The sequence below is a fragment of the Echinops telfairi genome, unplaced genomic scaffold (genome assembly GCF_000313985.2).
Source record: "Echinops telfairi isolate 266 unplaced genomic scaffold, ASM31398v2 ScPeMD7_23;HRSCAF=83, whole genome shotgun sequence".
Classification (NCBI taxonomy): domain Eukaryota; kingdom Metazoa; phylum Chordata; class Mammalia; order Afrosoricida; family Tenrecidae; genus Echinops; species Echinops telfairi.
The window spans coordinates 73,467,587-73,485,219 of NW_022103920.1; the positions used below are offsets into that span (position 1 = coordinate 73,467,587).

Genomic DNA, 17,633 nt, shown 5'->3' on the forward strand with positions numbered 1-17,633 from the left:
CACCACTCTCTCTGTTGGCTCACTCCCTGTGGGTCATTGCAGCTGACAAGACACATGGAGCTACCCTAGTGCCCTGAGCAGGAGGAACCACATGGAGACCCCTGACAGTGCTGAGATGCTTGCAACACCACTGGATCTACAAGACTTCCCACCCACTGGCCTGTGATCTTCCTGTATTAGGCATCACTGCATGTGTTTCATGAGTCTGAAGAGGACTTTATAGATTGGTATCAGACATATGGGCTAATAACAGACTTATGGGTTTGATCTGGACTGGGCTGGGATGTTTTCTCAATATTCAACTGCTCTTGTATATAAAGCTCTTTCTCATGCATATATGAGAGTCTATGAATTTGTTTCTCTAGTCTACCCCAACTAACACAAATGCATGATGAAATATAAAGGCATGTTAATGTGCTAAAATGCTTTCCTTTTTAAAATAGCTTTGTCTACAAAATTTTAATCCAAATGAATTAAGTTAATGGCATCTCAAAAATTAACAGATAAATGGGTCATCATTTTTTGAAGGGCAATGAGAGACATCTTTCTAGTTACCACCAAAACATAATATTTGTATGTTTAGTTTGACCTAGGAATAAATGGGAAATCCCAGCCCTCTCCATCAAGCCTAAGAGCTCTGGTGGCATAGTGGTATGAGTTGGGTTGCTAACTGCAAGGCCACCAGTTCAAAACCACAAGCTCACTCCTCAGGAAAAAGGAGGCTTTCTATTCCCGTTAAGAGTTAGAGTCTCAGAAACGCACAAGAATAGTTCTACTCTGTGCTATAGGGTCACTCTGAGTTAGTATCAACTCGATAGCAATGAAAGTTTGAGGAGTAAATTAAGACACAAATGTTCACGTGATTTATTTTTGTTGTTCTTCTAGGGAACTCACAGATGTGATTGATCTTTCAAGGTTTAAAAAATTAAAGTATTTATGGCTTCATTATAACAAGGTAACATTGTATTTCATCTTTAATTACTGGTTACTTAATGATTATTCTTAATTTCATATTTGTAATAAGCCTGATGGTTTTTTTAACTACACTTGATCTAAGCCAAAGGGCCGGGAAGCAATAAACCTGATGTTTTTTAAAAGTATTTTTTATTCTATGCTCCTAATTGAGATTTAAGTAAGACACCATATATGTGTACATTTATAATCACAATTTGTGAACTATATGCAGACTGCATAGTTTACTTTTCTCTCTAAAAGCTGTTTGAAACTTCTCAGTGGGAGCTATTTCATCTCACTTTATTAATACAACCCACTCCGCAATCCCCCTCATTCACAATGCTATGATTTTTTTTTGGGGGGGGGTCTTTGATGCCTTATACCTGATCCCTTCGATGCCTTGTGTTCTCACAGGCTGGTGTGTTTCTTCCATGTGGGCTTTGTTGTTTCTCCGTTAGATGGCCCCTTGTTTATCTTCCAGCCGATAGGACCCCAGATTCTATATATCTTGACAGCCGGGCACCATCAGCCTACTCTCTGAACCTTCATCTAGTTTGCAGTGCAAAGCCTAAGGTAAAGAAAAAGACTGACACAAGTCTCAGGCCTAAGAAAAAAATGAAGAGGACACTTGTTCACCATCATAAAGAAATAGATAAAATTATGAGTGGGTTACCATAAATGAGCTAATATATGCAATATCGACTTAACCTTAGTTAAAGTACTTAGAAAACTGCCAAGCAGATGCATACCAGGGTGAGTCAACAACCATAGAAACTGTTATTAAACAAAAATATAAAAATATGGCACTATGGTTTCCTGACATAGCCTCCAGGCCGGTTTCTCCACTTCTGAGGGTGGTGTTTCTCTCTCTAGCCTTTACCCCAAAGAATGCCAAATGGCAGTTTGGGTGTCCGCAAGGATGCCACCTCATGTTGGCTTGTTTCTGTACATATTCTTTGAGTTTGGGGGAAAATAAGATTTCTGAAGAGGCAATAGCGGAGCTGTAGGTTAGAGAAGGTAAAGTTTTCCAGCAATATTTTTGTGTGACAGTCCTTGTTACCCTGGAAGGATGAACAGGTGCTCATTCATGGGAAGGGGGAAAAAGAATCTCAGCACAACTTTGCTAGCCTTTTTCTCACCAATGTAGTTTTCCGTTCTCTTAAAACGTTTTGTCTAATAAGTTGTTGTGACAGTTACATAGCCTTTGAGAAAATGTGTGGAGAGTACCCTTAGGAATCCCAAAACACAGTCACCCAAAACTTCTGAGCTGACTGACCTCTTTGGTTTACATTTAATTGACCCAGCCCATCCCCTCAGAAGCCACTGTTTCAATCAAATCTCGTTTTTGAAAGAACCCAAAGGAGGCTAAGACAGTGTATTACTGAGATAATTTCTCTACAGACATCCTCTGATCACAGAGACATAGTGAAACACATTTTATTTGAAATATACCTATTCCCCCCTAGGAGGAATGCTTTATTGACTTATCTTCATATATGTATAGATGTCTGGGCCCACAATTTCTACTCTGAAGACAAAAGAAAGAGTTCTGAATACTCCAGAAAAGGTGGGCCAAACGTCCACCTATGCTTGATGTATACACACCTATGTGTTTCTGACAGCGACCTGCCCCACCCCACCTTGGGCTGCCCCTTCCCGGAGTGAGCTACACTACTAGTTCCAACTCCCACTTGGACAGCAAAAGTTCTAGAGAGCTGGGTAATATGTTGACCCCATAATTAATCAACAATAAATAGAAAATAAAATTCTTTACTCATTTGCATTTTGCACATTTATTTTCAAAGTCCAGTATCTTCTATGCTTGTTTTTCCACTGCCATTTCCCCCAACAAATGCTGTGGTAGTTTCATAATCTGGTGTCAATTTGAGGATTAAGAGTGTAGGGGTGGAGACTAGCCTGTCAATCGGGATATAGCTAATGAGGTCTCCATGTTGGCATGGCCTTCTCCTGAGGATTCTGGGAACTCTGGTATTCCTCCCTGGAGGCAGCAGACCTCTTCTCTTTTCTTCTCTTCTCTTCTCTCTCTTCTCCTCTCCTCCCCTCCCTCCTTCCTTCCCGCCCCCCCCCCACCACTCTCTCTGTTGGCTCACTCCCTGTGGGTCATTGCAGCTGACAAGACACATGGAGCTACCCTAGTGCCCTGAGCAGGAGGAACCACATGGAGACCCCTGACAGTGCTGAGATGCTTGCAACACCACTGGATCTACAAGACTTCCCACCCACTGGCCTGTGATCTTCCTGTATTAGGCATCACTGCATGTGTTTCATGAGTCTGAAGAGGACTTTATAGATTGGTATCAGACATATGGGCTAATAACAGACTTATGGGTTTGATCTGGACTGGGCTGGGATGTTTTCTCAATATTCAACTGCTCTTGTATATAAAGCTCTTTCTCATGCATATATGAGAGTCTATGAATTTGTTTCTCTAGTCTACCCCAACTAACACAAATGCATGATGAAATATAAAGGCATGTTAATGTGCTAAAATGCTTTCCTTTTTAAAATAGCTTTGTCTACAAAATTTTAATCCAAATGAATTAAGTTAATGGCATCTCAAAAATTAACAGATAAATGGGTCATCATTTTTTGAAGGGCAATGAGAGACATCTTTCTAGTTACCACCAAAACATAATATTTGTATGTTTAGTTTGACCTAGGAATAAATGGGAAATCCCAGCCCTCTCCATCAAGCCTAAGAGCTCTGGTGGCATAGTGGTATGAGTTGGGTTGCTAACTGCAAGGCCACCAGTTCAAAACCACAAGCTCACTCCTCAGGAAAAAGGAGGCTTTCTATTCCCGTTAAGAGTTAGAGTCTCAGAAACGCACAAGAATAGTTCTACTCTGTGCTATAGGGTCACTCTGAGTTAGTATCAACTCGATAGCAATGAAAGTTTGAGGAGTAAATTAAGACACAAATGTTCACGTGATTTATTTTTGTTGTTCTTCTAGGGAACTCACAGATGTGATTGATCTTTCAAGGTTTAAAAAATTAAAGTATTTATGGCTTCATTATAACAAGGTAACATTGTATTTCATCTTTAATTACTGGTTACTTAATGATTATTCTTAATTTCATATTTGTAATAAGCCTGATGGTTTTTTTAACTACACTTGATCTAAGCCAAAGGGCCGGGAAGCAATAAACCTGATGTTTTTTAAAAGTATTTTTTATTCTATGCTCCTAATTGAGATTTAAGTAAGACACCATATATGTGTACATTTATAATCACAATTTGTGAACTATATGCAGACTGCATAGTTTACTTTTCTCTCTAAAAGCTGTTTGAAACTTCTCAGTGGGAGCTATTTCATCTCACTTTATTAATACAAACTCGTAGGGTCTGTGTCCCCACTCAAAAAGGAGAATGCCCACAACTAGCATGAAATGTCGGTGTAAGGAGCCCAGCGGAGCTAACAAGACAACGCAACTCAGAAGCAGACAGGATAAAAGAGACTAGGTTGATTGGTCAGAAGGAGACAGGTGGCACCCTCAAGACTATGACCCTTGACCTTTAAAATCTAGTACTGAACCCATCAATATTTAATGGGGGAACCATTAATCTCATCCAACTCTAAATACTCGCCTCTAGCCAGTCTTCACTGCACCTTGATGCAGTGGTACTGATAACTGAGGAGCTCCCAGCGTTGGCAAACTATTGGGCAGGATCCCTTGAAAATGCTTCCGGTCAATGTTCCTAGCTGGTTCCACGTTCTTTTCCAAGGACTCATACCTTTGACCTGCTGTCTGAGGCCAAGGCAGTTGGCTAGCTCCCAGATGCTACATGAGCCTATTTAGCTTCCCCAGGAGGTGTTAGACACCAGATCACAGTGCCACCAACCAGAAAGAACACTCCTCGGGGGCATTGAGTGTGTGGCCCCTAAAGTGCCTGTTAGGAGGGCAGGATTGAGGCAGCCATCAGAATTGACTCAATGGCAGTAGCGGCTTATGCTTCCACCACTTCTCTTTTAGTAGGAGTGCCAATGGGGCTCTAAACGCTCTTCAAACCCAACAGCAAGACTAAACTGAAATCCAAACCCAAATAAGCAGTACAATTAACCAATTAATAAATGGTCATCAACGTTCAGGCATTTGAATTTCCAACATCTTGTTGTGTTCGTTATAATTTGAGCCCAATCTTAACATTTTAAATGGAAACTTTCAAATCACTGCTGATAAATAAAATAATAATAATTTGAGTTTTTATGAGTATCTTCCTGTCAGACAGGACTTTCTACTCCTGTGAAGAGCTACATCTCAGAAACCTACAGGAGCAGTTCCATCTGCCCTGTAGGGTCACAATGAGTTGGCACTGACTCGATGGCAGTGGTTTTCTTCCTATCCAGCAGTAGTCCACCTTAGCAACATTGAATCTTTAAATAGCCACATGTATGAAAATATTCGGCACTTCATTATGTTTTGACTCAATTTTGTTAACCAACTGAGTGGAACATGAAAGTGTTTCTAGTATTAACAGTATGCATTACATTTTATAGGCTTGAAATAATTTCTAGAACAAACACAAATATCTTTGAAGCCTAAGCAACTAACAATTAAATTGGAATGTGCTTGCAGCACTTAAGGACATTCAAGTTCAAAAACACCCTGGGTCACAATGTGTGACCTCTGATTAGAAAAAGATGAGACCCATAGGGATGGAGAAAGTCTTTGTTTTCCATGCGTGCTCCTTACCGTTGGGTAAAGACCTGACAATTAATTCTCCAGAGAAACCACAGAGAGACCCCTGCCAGCACTGAGATGTTTCCAATGACACTGGATCCAAAGACTGTCTACCCACTGGCCTGTGATCTTCTGCATTTGGAGTCATTGGATGTGTTTTGTGAGACTGGAGAGGACTTTATAGATTAATACCCGAAATATGAGCTAATATCGGACTTATGGACTTGATCTGGACTGGGCTGGGATGTTTTCTCAATTTTAATTGCTCTTGTATATAAATCTCTTTATTATACACATATGTGTGTCCATGGATTTGTTTCTCTAGTCTACTCAGACTAACACAAGGAACAAAGTGAAATGTGAAATATTTAGATCAACGCTGTAGTATGGATGGGCAAAGAGGGCTATACTGTGCATGGGTGAGGCTGCTTCCCATGAAAGTTCTCACAGGATAGCTCTTGCAACCCCTGAAGCATGAGCATATGCTTATTATATGATTTGGGAACCAAACAGACCTGTATTTGAAGATTCACTCTGTTACTATGATCTCTGGACCTTGATAAAATTTTTTAATTTCTCTGGCTGTCATGATGGAGAAAAATGCCTCAGCACAATATTCCAGAACTTTTTTTCATGAGTGCAATTTTTCATTTTCTTAAAACCTCTTCCTAATAAGCCCGTGTGACTATCGCTCAAGATCTACCAGGATTTCCCCTTTGGCATTCCAAAAGGCAGGCATCAGATCCTTATGAGCTGACCTTTTTCTCTGGACTATAACTGACCCAGCAGATCCCCTTGGAAGCCACTGTTTTGATTGGACTTTTCTGCTCAAGACCCCGCAGGAGACCAAGACGAGTGTATTATTATTGACATGTTTAAACACATTTTGTTTGGAATAAATGCATTTATGAACTGGAACCTTAGTTGTAATACTTTTTGACTTATCTTTGAATTATGTATAATTTTGGATGCTTATGGTTTTTGCTCAATACTGGAAGGAAAAAAAATCAATTAATGGAATATTTTCCGTTATTCAAACTAATGAAATAATTTATTTCTAGATATTTTCAAAAGAATGTATTTTAGGTAGTTTATGTGAAAGTCTCCCAAAATTAAATAGCTCAATTATAATTTAATATATGCTTATCATTGGTTGGGGAATCAATCAGACATGGATTAAATCTCCATTCTTTTACTATGATGTCTGGACTTTGAGAAAGTCATTTAACTTCTCAAAAGCTTGACTTCCTAATAAGTAAATTAAGATACTTATCTATAAGTGTTATATATAAGGTTGCTATAAGTTGGAATTTACTTGAGAACAACTAACAACAGTAGCTACAAACGGGATAAATTAAATGATATGGAGCTCTTGTAAGAATCATGCTAGGTAATACATGTGGAAACATCTAGTTCAGTGTCAAGCTCCCCGCCACCCCCCCCACCCCCCACCTCCGTCCCACAAAAATAAAACAAAATAAAACTCTTAAAAATGTCTTTGTCTCTCTTGTCTCAACTAGAGACAAGTTTTGCTGCAGGGAGTTGCTGGCAATATCTGGAGTTATTCTTTTATTGTCATAACACAGGAGAAGGAGTTTTCTAAAAACATCTGATGGTGTTTGTAAATGCATAAGTATAATAAAATTTTATTTTAATAATTGCTTAAATAGCAAAACAATCAACATTTCTTATAACCCTATTGCTAAATCTTGATTTAATAACTGGAAGCCCTGGTGGTATAGTGGGTATGCCCTGAGCTGCTGACCACAGAGTCAGCAGTTTGAATCCACTAGCTGCTCTGAAGGAGAAAGATGAGGTTTTCTACTTGTGAAATTATTTAAAAACTCAAAAACCTGAAAGGAAAGTTCTGCCCTGCCCTATAGGGTTGCCATGAGTTGGAATTATCTAGAGCTGTGAATTTTTATATTACAATTTGTCTATTAAATGATTAATGATCCCTTAGAATTGTCTCTCAATTCCCTCTACTTCAATATTTTCTCACTTCCATTACTCTGTTCTAGGCCACCATCATATCCTCCGAAATCGGGCTAACACTCTCCTGGTGTATCATCTACTATTGGTACATCTGCTATCTCCTAAAATCCTTTTTCCACCCTGCCATTGGAGTGATATATTTCTGCAAAAGATCTTTCCATAACTCACCAAAGTTCCCTTGATGCAACTTTTTCTCTGGCTGCCCTATCTCCACACCCCAACAAGCAGCGTGATCTCATTATTTTAGTAATTAGAGTCTAACGATGCTGATGCTCTTCAGAAAACAATATTTTTAACATCAAAATGAAACTGTTGAGTTTATGAGAATTTTCTTCTGTGTTAAATGAGTAATTCAAGAAAAATTAAAGCCTCAACTAATTAGTAATGTTCAGTCGATGTGTGGTCATCAGGCAACTGGAAAATGACACACAAAATCTGTGGTTTCCACTGGTGTTCTTTGCCTGTGCTGATGTCAAGGGTGCCAATGATTAGAGCTGGAAGTGATGAGAGGGAAAATGGTAGGCAGTGGAAGGATGCCAAAAGGTACATAGGGAAAGTGGAGGTACAGTGATGGGAAGCCAACTGTGACCTACCTTCCTGCTTTGAATGGTTTCTTCTACCTGTGGTAAACATACACGAAGTTTCCTTCTTGATTAAAGAGATGTGGTGAAATTATTAGCCACCTTCTTATCAGGAGTGTTGATTTCAGTTGGTGGAGATGAGTGTGAAAGAATGATGTGAAAAGTACAAGTACCTCTTATTATTATTCAAGTTACGTAATTTATTTAAATTAATAAAATGCCAGGCTATGGATGCAAAGCTAGAATAACTTAGCTGTAAGAGGAATGCTAACTCATATGGGTTGGCTGAGACCTCATCATGAAAGCCCAAAACACTTTTATTTAACTGGTAACAACAGTTCCAGTAGTCAGCTTTAATCAATATATGACTGAGGTATAATGAAACTTCTACTTCTGTGCATATTACATATTAAACATTCTCTCCATAATTATTTACTCCCTGATTTTCCCTGTACTCACTAGAAAGGTATCACTTTTTCAATTTAAATCATTTTATTGGGGGCTTATACATCTCTTATCAAAATCCACACATACATCCATTGTGCCAATCACATTTGTACATAGTTGCCATTATCCTTTTCAGAAAGGTATCATTTTTTATAGTTCACACTGCTCTTAAAATGGTTCTACCATGTTTCATATTTACAACTCAAAAAACCTTTTCGTATTAAGGTTATAGGGTTGATTTTTTTTTAAGCAGTGGGGTTTTATTTGTAGGACAACAGAAACATTTTGACATGGAATCTCTATTTGATATTCTTTATTCTATCTACAGGAGCCCTAGTGGGGTAGTGGGTTATGAGTTGGGCTTCTAAGCACAGGTGAGCAGTGCTCTGTGGTAGAGTGATGTTTCATAAGGCACAGTCGAACTACAAAAAGGCACTTTTACTCTGTCTATAGGCCATTATGAATAAGAACGGACTGAATGGAAGTAAGTTTGATTTGGGCATCTTGTACACAAAACAAAATGCATTATCATGAATAGAATGCTTAATGCTTTTTTTGAGACATTTTCAAGAGTACTTTTTAGAGGATACAATTCATATCCTCTAAATTTAACCTTAATAGTAAGATAATAGGGGCTACTCCCCATCCCCCTGAAAAAAAACAAACTGGGAAAAAAGCTCTGCTGGGTGGAGCTTTCTTAGTATGCGATTTTGCCACTAGGTGGGCATCCAGCAACATATTCTGAGTTAGGGCTCTCAGTGGCATCACCTGGGAAGGTCCTCTCTGGTCGTAGTGAATTTTTTTGTAAAAACAGTTTCACTCAAACCTCTATTTTGTCATGGTTGATTTAAGGGAACAGCGTGCTGCTGTGAAATTTTGTTTCCTGCTTGAGAAAAATGCTGCAGAAGCTGTTGTGATGTTGAACACACCTTACAAGTTCAGAGCTATGGGAAAAACTCAGAGTATGAGTGGTTTTCTTGTTTCAAGAAAGGTGAAATGTCTCTTGATGACAAACCTCATTCTGGATGTCCATCAGCTTCCCAAACAGATGAAAATGCCAACACAATCCGTGGCACTTGTACTTGAAGATGGCAACAGATCATTGAAGAGTTGGGGGAGTTATCTGGACTATCTTGGAGCTTGGTTCAGCAAATTGTAATGGAAGGTTTGGGAATGAAAAGGGTGACTGCGAAATTTGTTCCTTGGGTTCTGGCTGACCAGGAAAAAGGTCATCAATTGGAAGCATACCGTGCTTTGAAAGAATAGCTACAAAGTGACCAAGATTTTTTTCCAAGGTCATTATTGGTGACGAATCATGGTGCTATTCTTACAACCATGAAAGCAAACATCAGTCAAACCAGTGGAAGATGCCATCATCATCTCGCCCAAAAAAAGTTTCTCAAATGAAATCAAAGATCAAGACAATGCTTAAAATTTTTTTTTAACTGTGAGGGGGATAGTGCATTTGGAGTTCATTCCACCGGGTCAGACTGTTAATCAAGCTTTCTAGTTAGAGGTTCTGAAAAGATTGTGTGACAGGGTGTGACAAAAAAGGCCTGATTTGTGACAGAAATGTATTGGTTTTGCCACATGACAATGTATCTGTTCATGCAACCATCTCAGTGTGCCAGCTTTTGGCATAAAAAGTATGCCTCGCTTGCCCCACACACATAACTCACCTGACCTAGCCCCAAGTGACTTCTTTTTGTTTCTGGGAACACAGAGGAACTAGAACGGACAGCGTGTTGAAGACATAGAAGAGGTGAAGAGAAAAAAAAATGAGGGAGGGGCTGTCAGTCATCCAATCAGATGAGTTTGAAAAATGTTTCCAGGAATGGACTCACAGATTTGACAAATGTATTAAGTGCAATGGAGAGTACTTTGGAGGTGGTAAGGTTGTTTCGTTAAAAAACATAAATAAAAACGTAGCTCTGAAAAAAAATTCCACCTTTTTGGAGGTGCCTCCTTGCACATTCCCATCCAATTGTCAGGAAAGCGAGGAAGTGGACAGGGCAAGATACTGGAGAAATATTGTTTCTCTCCTTAATGAAGATCTGAAATTCTAATAAGACTGATTGTACAAATCCAACTAAGTGTTGGGGGTTAATGAGCCTGGAGGCTGTCATGAAAGGCCTGAAAAGATGAGTGTGTAAAGTAATATCTTCTAGTTGGGTTGCATGGTGACTGGGGATAGGCTGTCATAAGGTGGGATTTGTCAGACAGAGTTGCCTTCTAAATGCTTAAGGATTCCGCAGTTCTCAGGAAAGCTAGGATCTGTTCTCCAGGAGGGCAATGAGCCAGGGAAGGAGAGATGGCTGTCCCATGATGCATAAAGTACATAAAATGGTACTAGAGACACCGCATTGAGGCTGCATCTGACATCTTTGGGCTTCACCGAGGAAAAAGAAATCTCCATTCCTCATCATCCTAGAGATGATTCTATGAGGCAGAAGTCAGGCAGACCTCCCCCTTCTGCCCTTAGCCTGTTCTGACACCACTCATACCTCCTATGACACTATTTCACTGCGGGGTTCCATAACCCTTTTCAGTTGCCACATAGAACTCACATACAGTACACCTGATTGTGGAGGGTTAGTACAGAAGGTAACAAGTTACAGAAATGTTAAGGTTATAGTTCTTTTGTCTTTAGTTCCTCCTCTAGGCCATACTGGCAGCCACCTCTCTCTCTGAGACCTGACCTCTCTCTGATACCCTGGCCTCTTGCCCTGCATCTCACTCTGCAGGCCAACCTCAGCTTTACACACTCCACGGGCAGGAGAGCCCTCCCTCTGTCTCATGGTCTCTGTCACCGTCCCTGAGACCTGGACATATTGCAAGACATAGTTGTTCATTCTTCTGATGGCCTATGGTATATTCAACATCATTGCCAACATTTTAAATCAAATGAATCAATTCTTCTGTCTTATTTAGTGTCCAGCATTAATATGCATATGAGGTGATTGAGAAAGCTTTGGCTCGGGCCAAGTTGCACCTAGTTCCTTTTAAAGGGTCTTTTGCAGTAGATTTCCCCAATATTATATGTCATTTGATTTCTTGACTGCTGCTTTATGGGTGTTGATTGTGGATTTATGTCGGATGAGATATTTGACAACTTTAGTCTTTTCTCTGTTTCTTATGAGATTGCTTATCTGTTCAATTGTGGGGATTTTGTTGTCTCTATGCTGAGATATAATCTATACATAATGATGTAATTTTCAACTCTCATCAGTAAATGCTTCAACTTCTTCACTGTCAGTAAGCAAGGTTATAGCATCTGCATATTGCAGTTTGTTAATCTTGCTACAACCTAATGTTACATTTTTCATAGAGTTGAGCTGCTTAGATTACGGACTCAGCATGCAGATTGAATAAGTATGGTGAAAGGATACAACGCTGACACACACTATTCCTGATTCTCAGCCACACAGTATCCTCTTGTTCTGCTCAAACAGCCATCTCTTGGTCTATGTACAGGTTCTCCATGAGGGTAATTAAGCATTCTGGAAATCTCATTCTTCACAATGCTATTGACAGTTTGTTGAATACCTGACAGGCAATCAGGTCACAGCTTGATGACCTCATTTGGAAGCATGAAGGAGATAAAGAGCTCATTGGAGGGCAGACACAATCTCTGCTTCCTCTTCCTGCTGACAAGCCAGATGTGCTTTGCTGATGGAGCCAGAGTCCTGGGCCTGAAGGAGCCACGTGGTGACCCACGCCGGTGCTGAGATGCTTCCATTGCCACTGGATCCACAAGACTTTCCACCCACCGGCCTGTGATCTTTCTCCCTGCATTTGGCATCATTGCATGGCTGCATGAGTCTGAATTAGAGTTGCTAGACTGGTACTGGACATACAGGCTAATATCAGATTTATGGACTTGACCCGGACTGGGCTGGGATGTTTTCTCCATATGCAATTCTTAAAAGGTCAAAAAGAATTAATTATGGCAGCAAAGTCAAACATTTATGGTTTTATTACAAATATATTTTGTATGTGCATATAAATATTTTTCTTTAATTTTCAGCTCAATGGGATAACATTTCTAACTAGAAACTATTGCCTGACAGAATTATATCTAAACAACAATGCAATATTTGAGATAACAGGTATGTCTCAAATTTTCTCTCAGTTGGATAAATTGTCAATGAAGTAATAACCTTCATCTATAATATTGTTAGTGACATGAAGAAATCTATTTAAATATTTCTGCTCAAAGTTTTTGATTAAATCTTTACGTTGAAAGGTTATTTTTGCATTCCATTTTAAGATGCACTGTTAGATTACAGTTCTATTTCAATATTGTCATGTGTCTTATTCAAAATGCAGAAGAGTTTTTAAACACCGGACTTTTGCCATTATATTGCACAGTGAAGACAAACTAGATTTTGTGTAATCATATTTAACAATTTGTGGGACCATCCATAAATACAATGACTTACATAGTTTTGCAAGATTTATTACCGATAGTTTTTACCAATTTAACGACTGTTTCCACTCAGAGTAAATTGCACATGCACAATAATCTCTAAACTGATCATTTTTAGTTAAGTATCTTAGTTATTGGGGGCCCTGCTGGGTTACACATCTAGCTACTAACTGCAAGATCAGCAGTTTGAAATCACCAATTGCTCCCTGGGAGAAAGATGAGGCTTTTTATGTCTGTAATGAGTTACCAGGTGGCCCAGGGGTTGCGTGGTCAGCAGTTCAAAACCACCAGCAGCTCTGCTGGAGAAAGCCTGCACTTCCCTCACCTGTCGACAGTTACGTTTGAGAAACCCACAGAGGGTCCCTGTGAGTCAGCATTGATTAGAAAGAAGGCGGTGAGAAAGAGTTACCTGCTCAGAAACCCACTGGGGCAGGTTACTCTGACAATGTTGCTATGAGTTGGAATCAATTCAGTGGCAGTGAGGGTTTTTTGAGGAGGTGGGGGGGTGGGAGGGCTGTTTTGTTTTGTTTTTTGTTTGTTTGCTGAATCTTGGTGATCTAATGCTGCTGTAACAAATACCACCGTGGATGGCTTTAACAAACAAACTTATTTTCTCACATTGTAGGAGGCCAGAAGTTTGAATTAAGGGTGCTAGTTTTAGGGGAAGGTTTTTGACTCCTTCCAACTTCTGTGAGCCAGGTTTTCTTTCATGAGTTCCCAATATTAAAAAAAAAATCCTATATGTCTTGACATCAACCTAACCCTGGGTCTATCTAGGAGGTTTTCAGGGCAGGAACCTCAGGCCCAAAGGACATGCTCTGTGCTTGCATCTTTCTTGTAGTCATGGGTGTTTCTACTCTCTACTGGGTCGGACCTGGGCACAACCTCCCCTAAGGCCAAGATACGCCCCACCCTGATCTTTTCTCATTAATATCTAGAGTTTAGAATTCATAACACATCGCAAAATGGTAGATAATAACATCAGATCACAAAAGGGATGATAACCACACAATCATAGCTTAGCATGACCATGAAACATAAAGATATAATGTAAAAATGTTCTTTAATATCATACAGAATCAAAATGTTATAAAATGTAAAGTTCACTACGGCCATGACCACCACTTAGAAGACCTATCTTGGACTCATGTGACGTTCACACAAACACCTTTTCACTCTTGTTTATGTTAACAAGGTGGGAAATGTGCATTTTAGAATCAATAAAAATGATATGAGAGTTACTTTTGGTTGTGCAAAGAAGCCACTTACTTGAGCAATTCAAAGGAAGACACTAAATTGAATGAATTCTCTTAACTCACATTACAGATCAAAGTAATGTTGGCTAAATAATAACCAAAAACAAAAAGAAAGAAAATAAGTCCCCCAAGTTAAACAACAACTAGAAAATTGTTATTTGAATTTTTATGCTTTATTGTGCCCAAAATGTAATTATCATTCCCTTTTTTATGAAATGTAACCTATTATTTACTGTTGTTAATTGGTTGATTAACAGTGAGATGTTTAAAGCCATGTGAAAACGTCCTGTTTTTGTAGGTCTGCACAGTTTGCGATCATTGCATATCCTCATGTTGCACCACAATGAACTCACCAGCCTCGAGGGTACAGTGAAGGAACTGAAGGGGATGTTAAATCTGAAGATCCTGAGTATTAATTTTACCTTTTACACTAAACATAAGTCAAAACTATAATATTGTAAGGAATTTTAGAAGAGCAATGTTTGAATTTAGAATACTTATATATTCCTGAAAATAAGACTACATCCTTTTTTAAGACATGCTTTTGAAAGAACAATGGGTAGGAAAGAAATCTTCAAAATGATACGGCTTGTCAAACAAAAATGACAAAATAACAACGGAGGGTTTGCATTCTTAGACCTAAAATGTTGGCTTTACCTCAAAAGTAAGTTTTAAACACATAATGGATTAGATCATTTGCATGAAATATAGAGAATAGGTTTATCTTAAACAGGTTATAATCTATTAGTGCTTGGACTATGTTTGGAGGTGGTAACAAATGGGTACAGGGTACAAGGGCTTTTTGGGGGGTGGGGTGAAAATGTTCTAAAATTGTGCTGGTTACACAACTCTGTGATTATTCTAAAAACATGTTTAATGATGTGAAAAATGCACAATCACTATTCTCACTCTCATCACTTGGCTGCTAGCTGAATCATCAGAAAATTGAATCCACCAGCAGAAAGATGTGGAAGTCCACTTCTGTAAAAACTGGCACCTTGGGAACCTTGGGGAAATTCTACTCTGTACTAATCAAATCAACACCATTGGGTTTATCCCCCATAGTCTGTACAAGAACACCAAACCAACTCACCATCACCATGTCCATTCTGACTGCTCGCAACACTGCACATCTTGAAGGGAGCAGGTAGCCTCACCTCTCTCCTACAGAGCATTTGTTGGGTTCGAACTACCAATCGATCTTGTGGCTAGTTGTCCACCAATTAGCCCACAGCATCATCATTGTTCCCTGGAGAAAAATGCACACATCCATAATACAGGCAAAAGGTTCTAGGTGTGCCAACATAAAAAACCATTAGATCAACCAGTAATTTTTCAATGAGTGTTTGGACACTACTATGCAATTTCATGAACTGGATATGTTTCCTATTAATTGTCTCTTCATGCCTGAGATTTACATGAGCCAGTATTTTGTATACACGAATTTCCATGGAGAAGGTTCTAAGAATTTCCATATATGGAGAGTAACTAGAGTTCTCATATATTGTTTGTGCAGTTACATCTGTCAGATTAAGAGTTGATTTATGTGCCTATAGGTAGAAATTAAAAACCCAAATACAAAAGCACACTGCTTGTGGCAGGAGCCCCGGTGGCACAGTGGGTTATGTATTGGCCTGCTAACCTCAGAGTCAGAGTTTGCGTTCAGTGGCTACTCCTCGGAAAAAGATGAGGCTTTCTACTCCGGTACACAGTTGCAGGCTTCAAAATCCACAGGGACAGTTCTACCCTGTCCCGTAGGGTTGCGATGAGTGGTATCCACTCAAAGATCATGAGAAATGTCTGGCAATCCCATGCATTTATGGTGGAGCCATGATGAAGCCACCTGTTCTAAGGAGTCACTCTTACTTTGTTTTCTGAGAAATACTCAGCTTTCACCTGCATATTTGAATTATAAGGCCATTCTCTGCTGAACCCTTTTATGATTAAAGAACTAGTTATGCTTCATCCACAATGCTTGCTCATCATTGTTCTTTTTTTTTAAAATTATTTTATTGGGGACTCGTACGACTCTTATCACAGTCCATACAACCAACCCTTGTTTCAAGCATATTTGTATAGTTGTTGCCATCAACATTTTCAAAATGTTGTACTTGAGCCCTTCATATCAGCTTCTCATTGTTCCCCTTCCTTCCCCTACCCTCCCTATGAACCCTTGATAATTTATAAATTATTATTATTTTTTCATGTCTTGAGGCTAATAGCTACTTCTTAGGTTTGCTAATATAAATCATGAAAACATTATTAATTTAAATTTTTTATTTTTGTTTATGACATTCACACTGTCTCAATGTTATGTTTTAAGTGTGTTTCTCCTAGGAGGCATACATTTATACCTTGCTCTAATCCAATCTCACATTCTTCATTTATTAATCAGTGTTTTATACAATGGACATTTGGAAATACCAAGGTAAACAAGATCGAGCCAGTCCAGACTTAAAAGTTTTATAACTCTGAACCCAAATCATCCTTTTATAATGGTGGGTTTTTTTCCTTTTTTTTTAATTAATAATTTTATTAGGGGCTCATACAACTCTTATCGCAATCCATACATAAATCAATTGTGTGAAGCGCATTTGTACATTCATTGCCCTCATCATTCTCAAAACATTTGCTCTCCACTTAAGCCCCTGGCATCAGCTCCTCATTTTTTCCCCTACCTCCCTGCTCTCCCCTCCCTCATGAACCCTTGATAATTTATAAATTATTATTTTGTCATATCTTGCCCTGTCTGACGTCTTCCCTTCACCCACTTTTCTGTTGTCCGTCCCCCAGGGAGGAAGTCACATGTAGATCCTTGTAATCGGTTCCCCCTTTCCAACTGACCCTTCTTCTACCCTCCCAGTATCACCACTCACACCACTGGTCCTGAAAGGATCATCCACCCTGGGTTCCCTGTATTTACAGTTCCTACCTGTACCTGTGTACATCCTCTGGTCGAGCCAGACTTGCAAGGTAGAATTGAGATCATGATAGTGGGAGAGGAGGAAGCATTTAGGAACCCAAATTGTTCTTAAAGACTTAGAGTGTCTTACTGAGAAATTATTTGCAGAATTTGCTAAATGTAAAATCCCTGGAATTTAAGTGTATTTATTTTACACACTATCATCTTAGTAGTAGTGAACAGGGGTGTTGTGAACAGTGTCGTGCCACCAACAAAGGTGCCTATGAGTGAGTGCATTCTGGAATTCAACCTCACTCAGATTTTTTCCCCCAGCACAGAATTGTGTTATCCTGAGGTTTAGTGTGTG

At 39.2% G+C, this 17,633-nt stretch overlaps 1 protein-coding gene across 1 annotated transcript in view; it reads left to right on the plus strand.

Annotated features, from left to right (window-relative positions):
* The window catches only part of LRRC72 (leucine rich repeat containing 72), a 34,081-nt gene that overhangs the window by 415 nt on the left and 16,033 nt on the right, over positions 1–17,633 (plus strand). Inside the window, exons 2-4 of the mRNA XM_004702829.1 lie at positions 886–955; positions 12,707–12,788; positions 14,663–14,773. Of these exons, the coding sequence (XP_004702886.1) occupies positions 886–955; positions 12,707–12,788; positions 14,663–14,773 (263 nt within the window). The remainder of the gene's footprint in view (positions 1–885; positions 956–12,706; positions 12,789–14,662; positions 14,774–17,633) is intronic.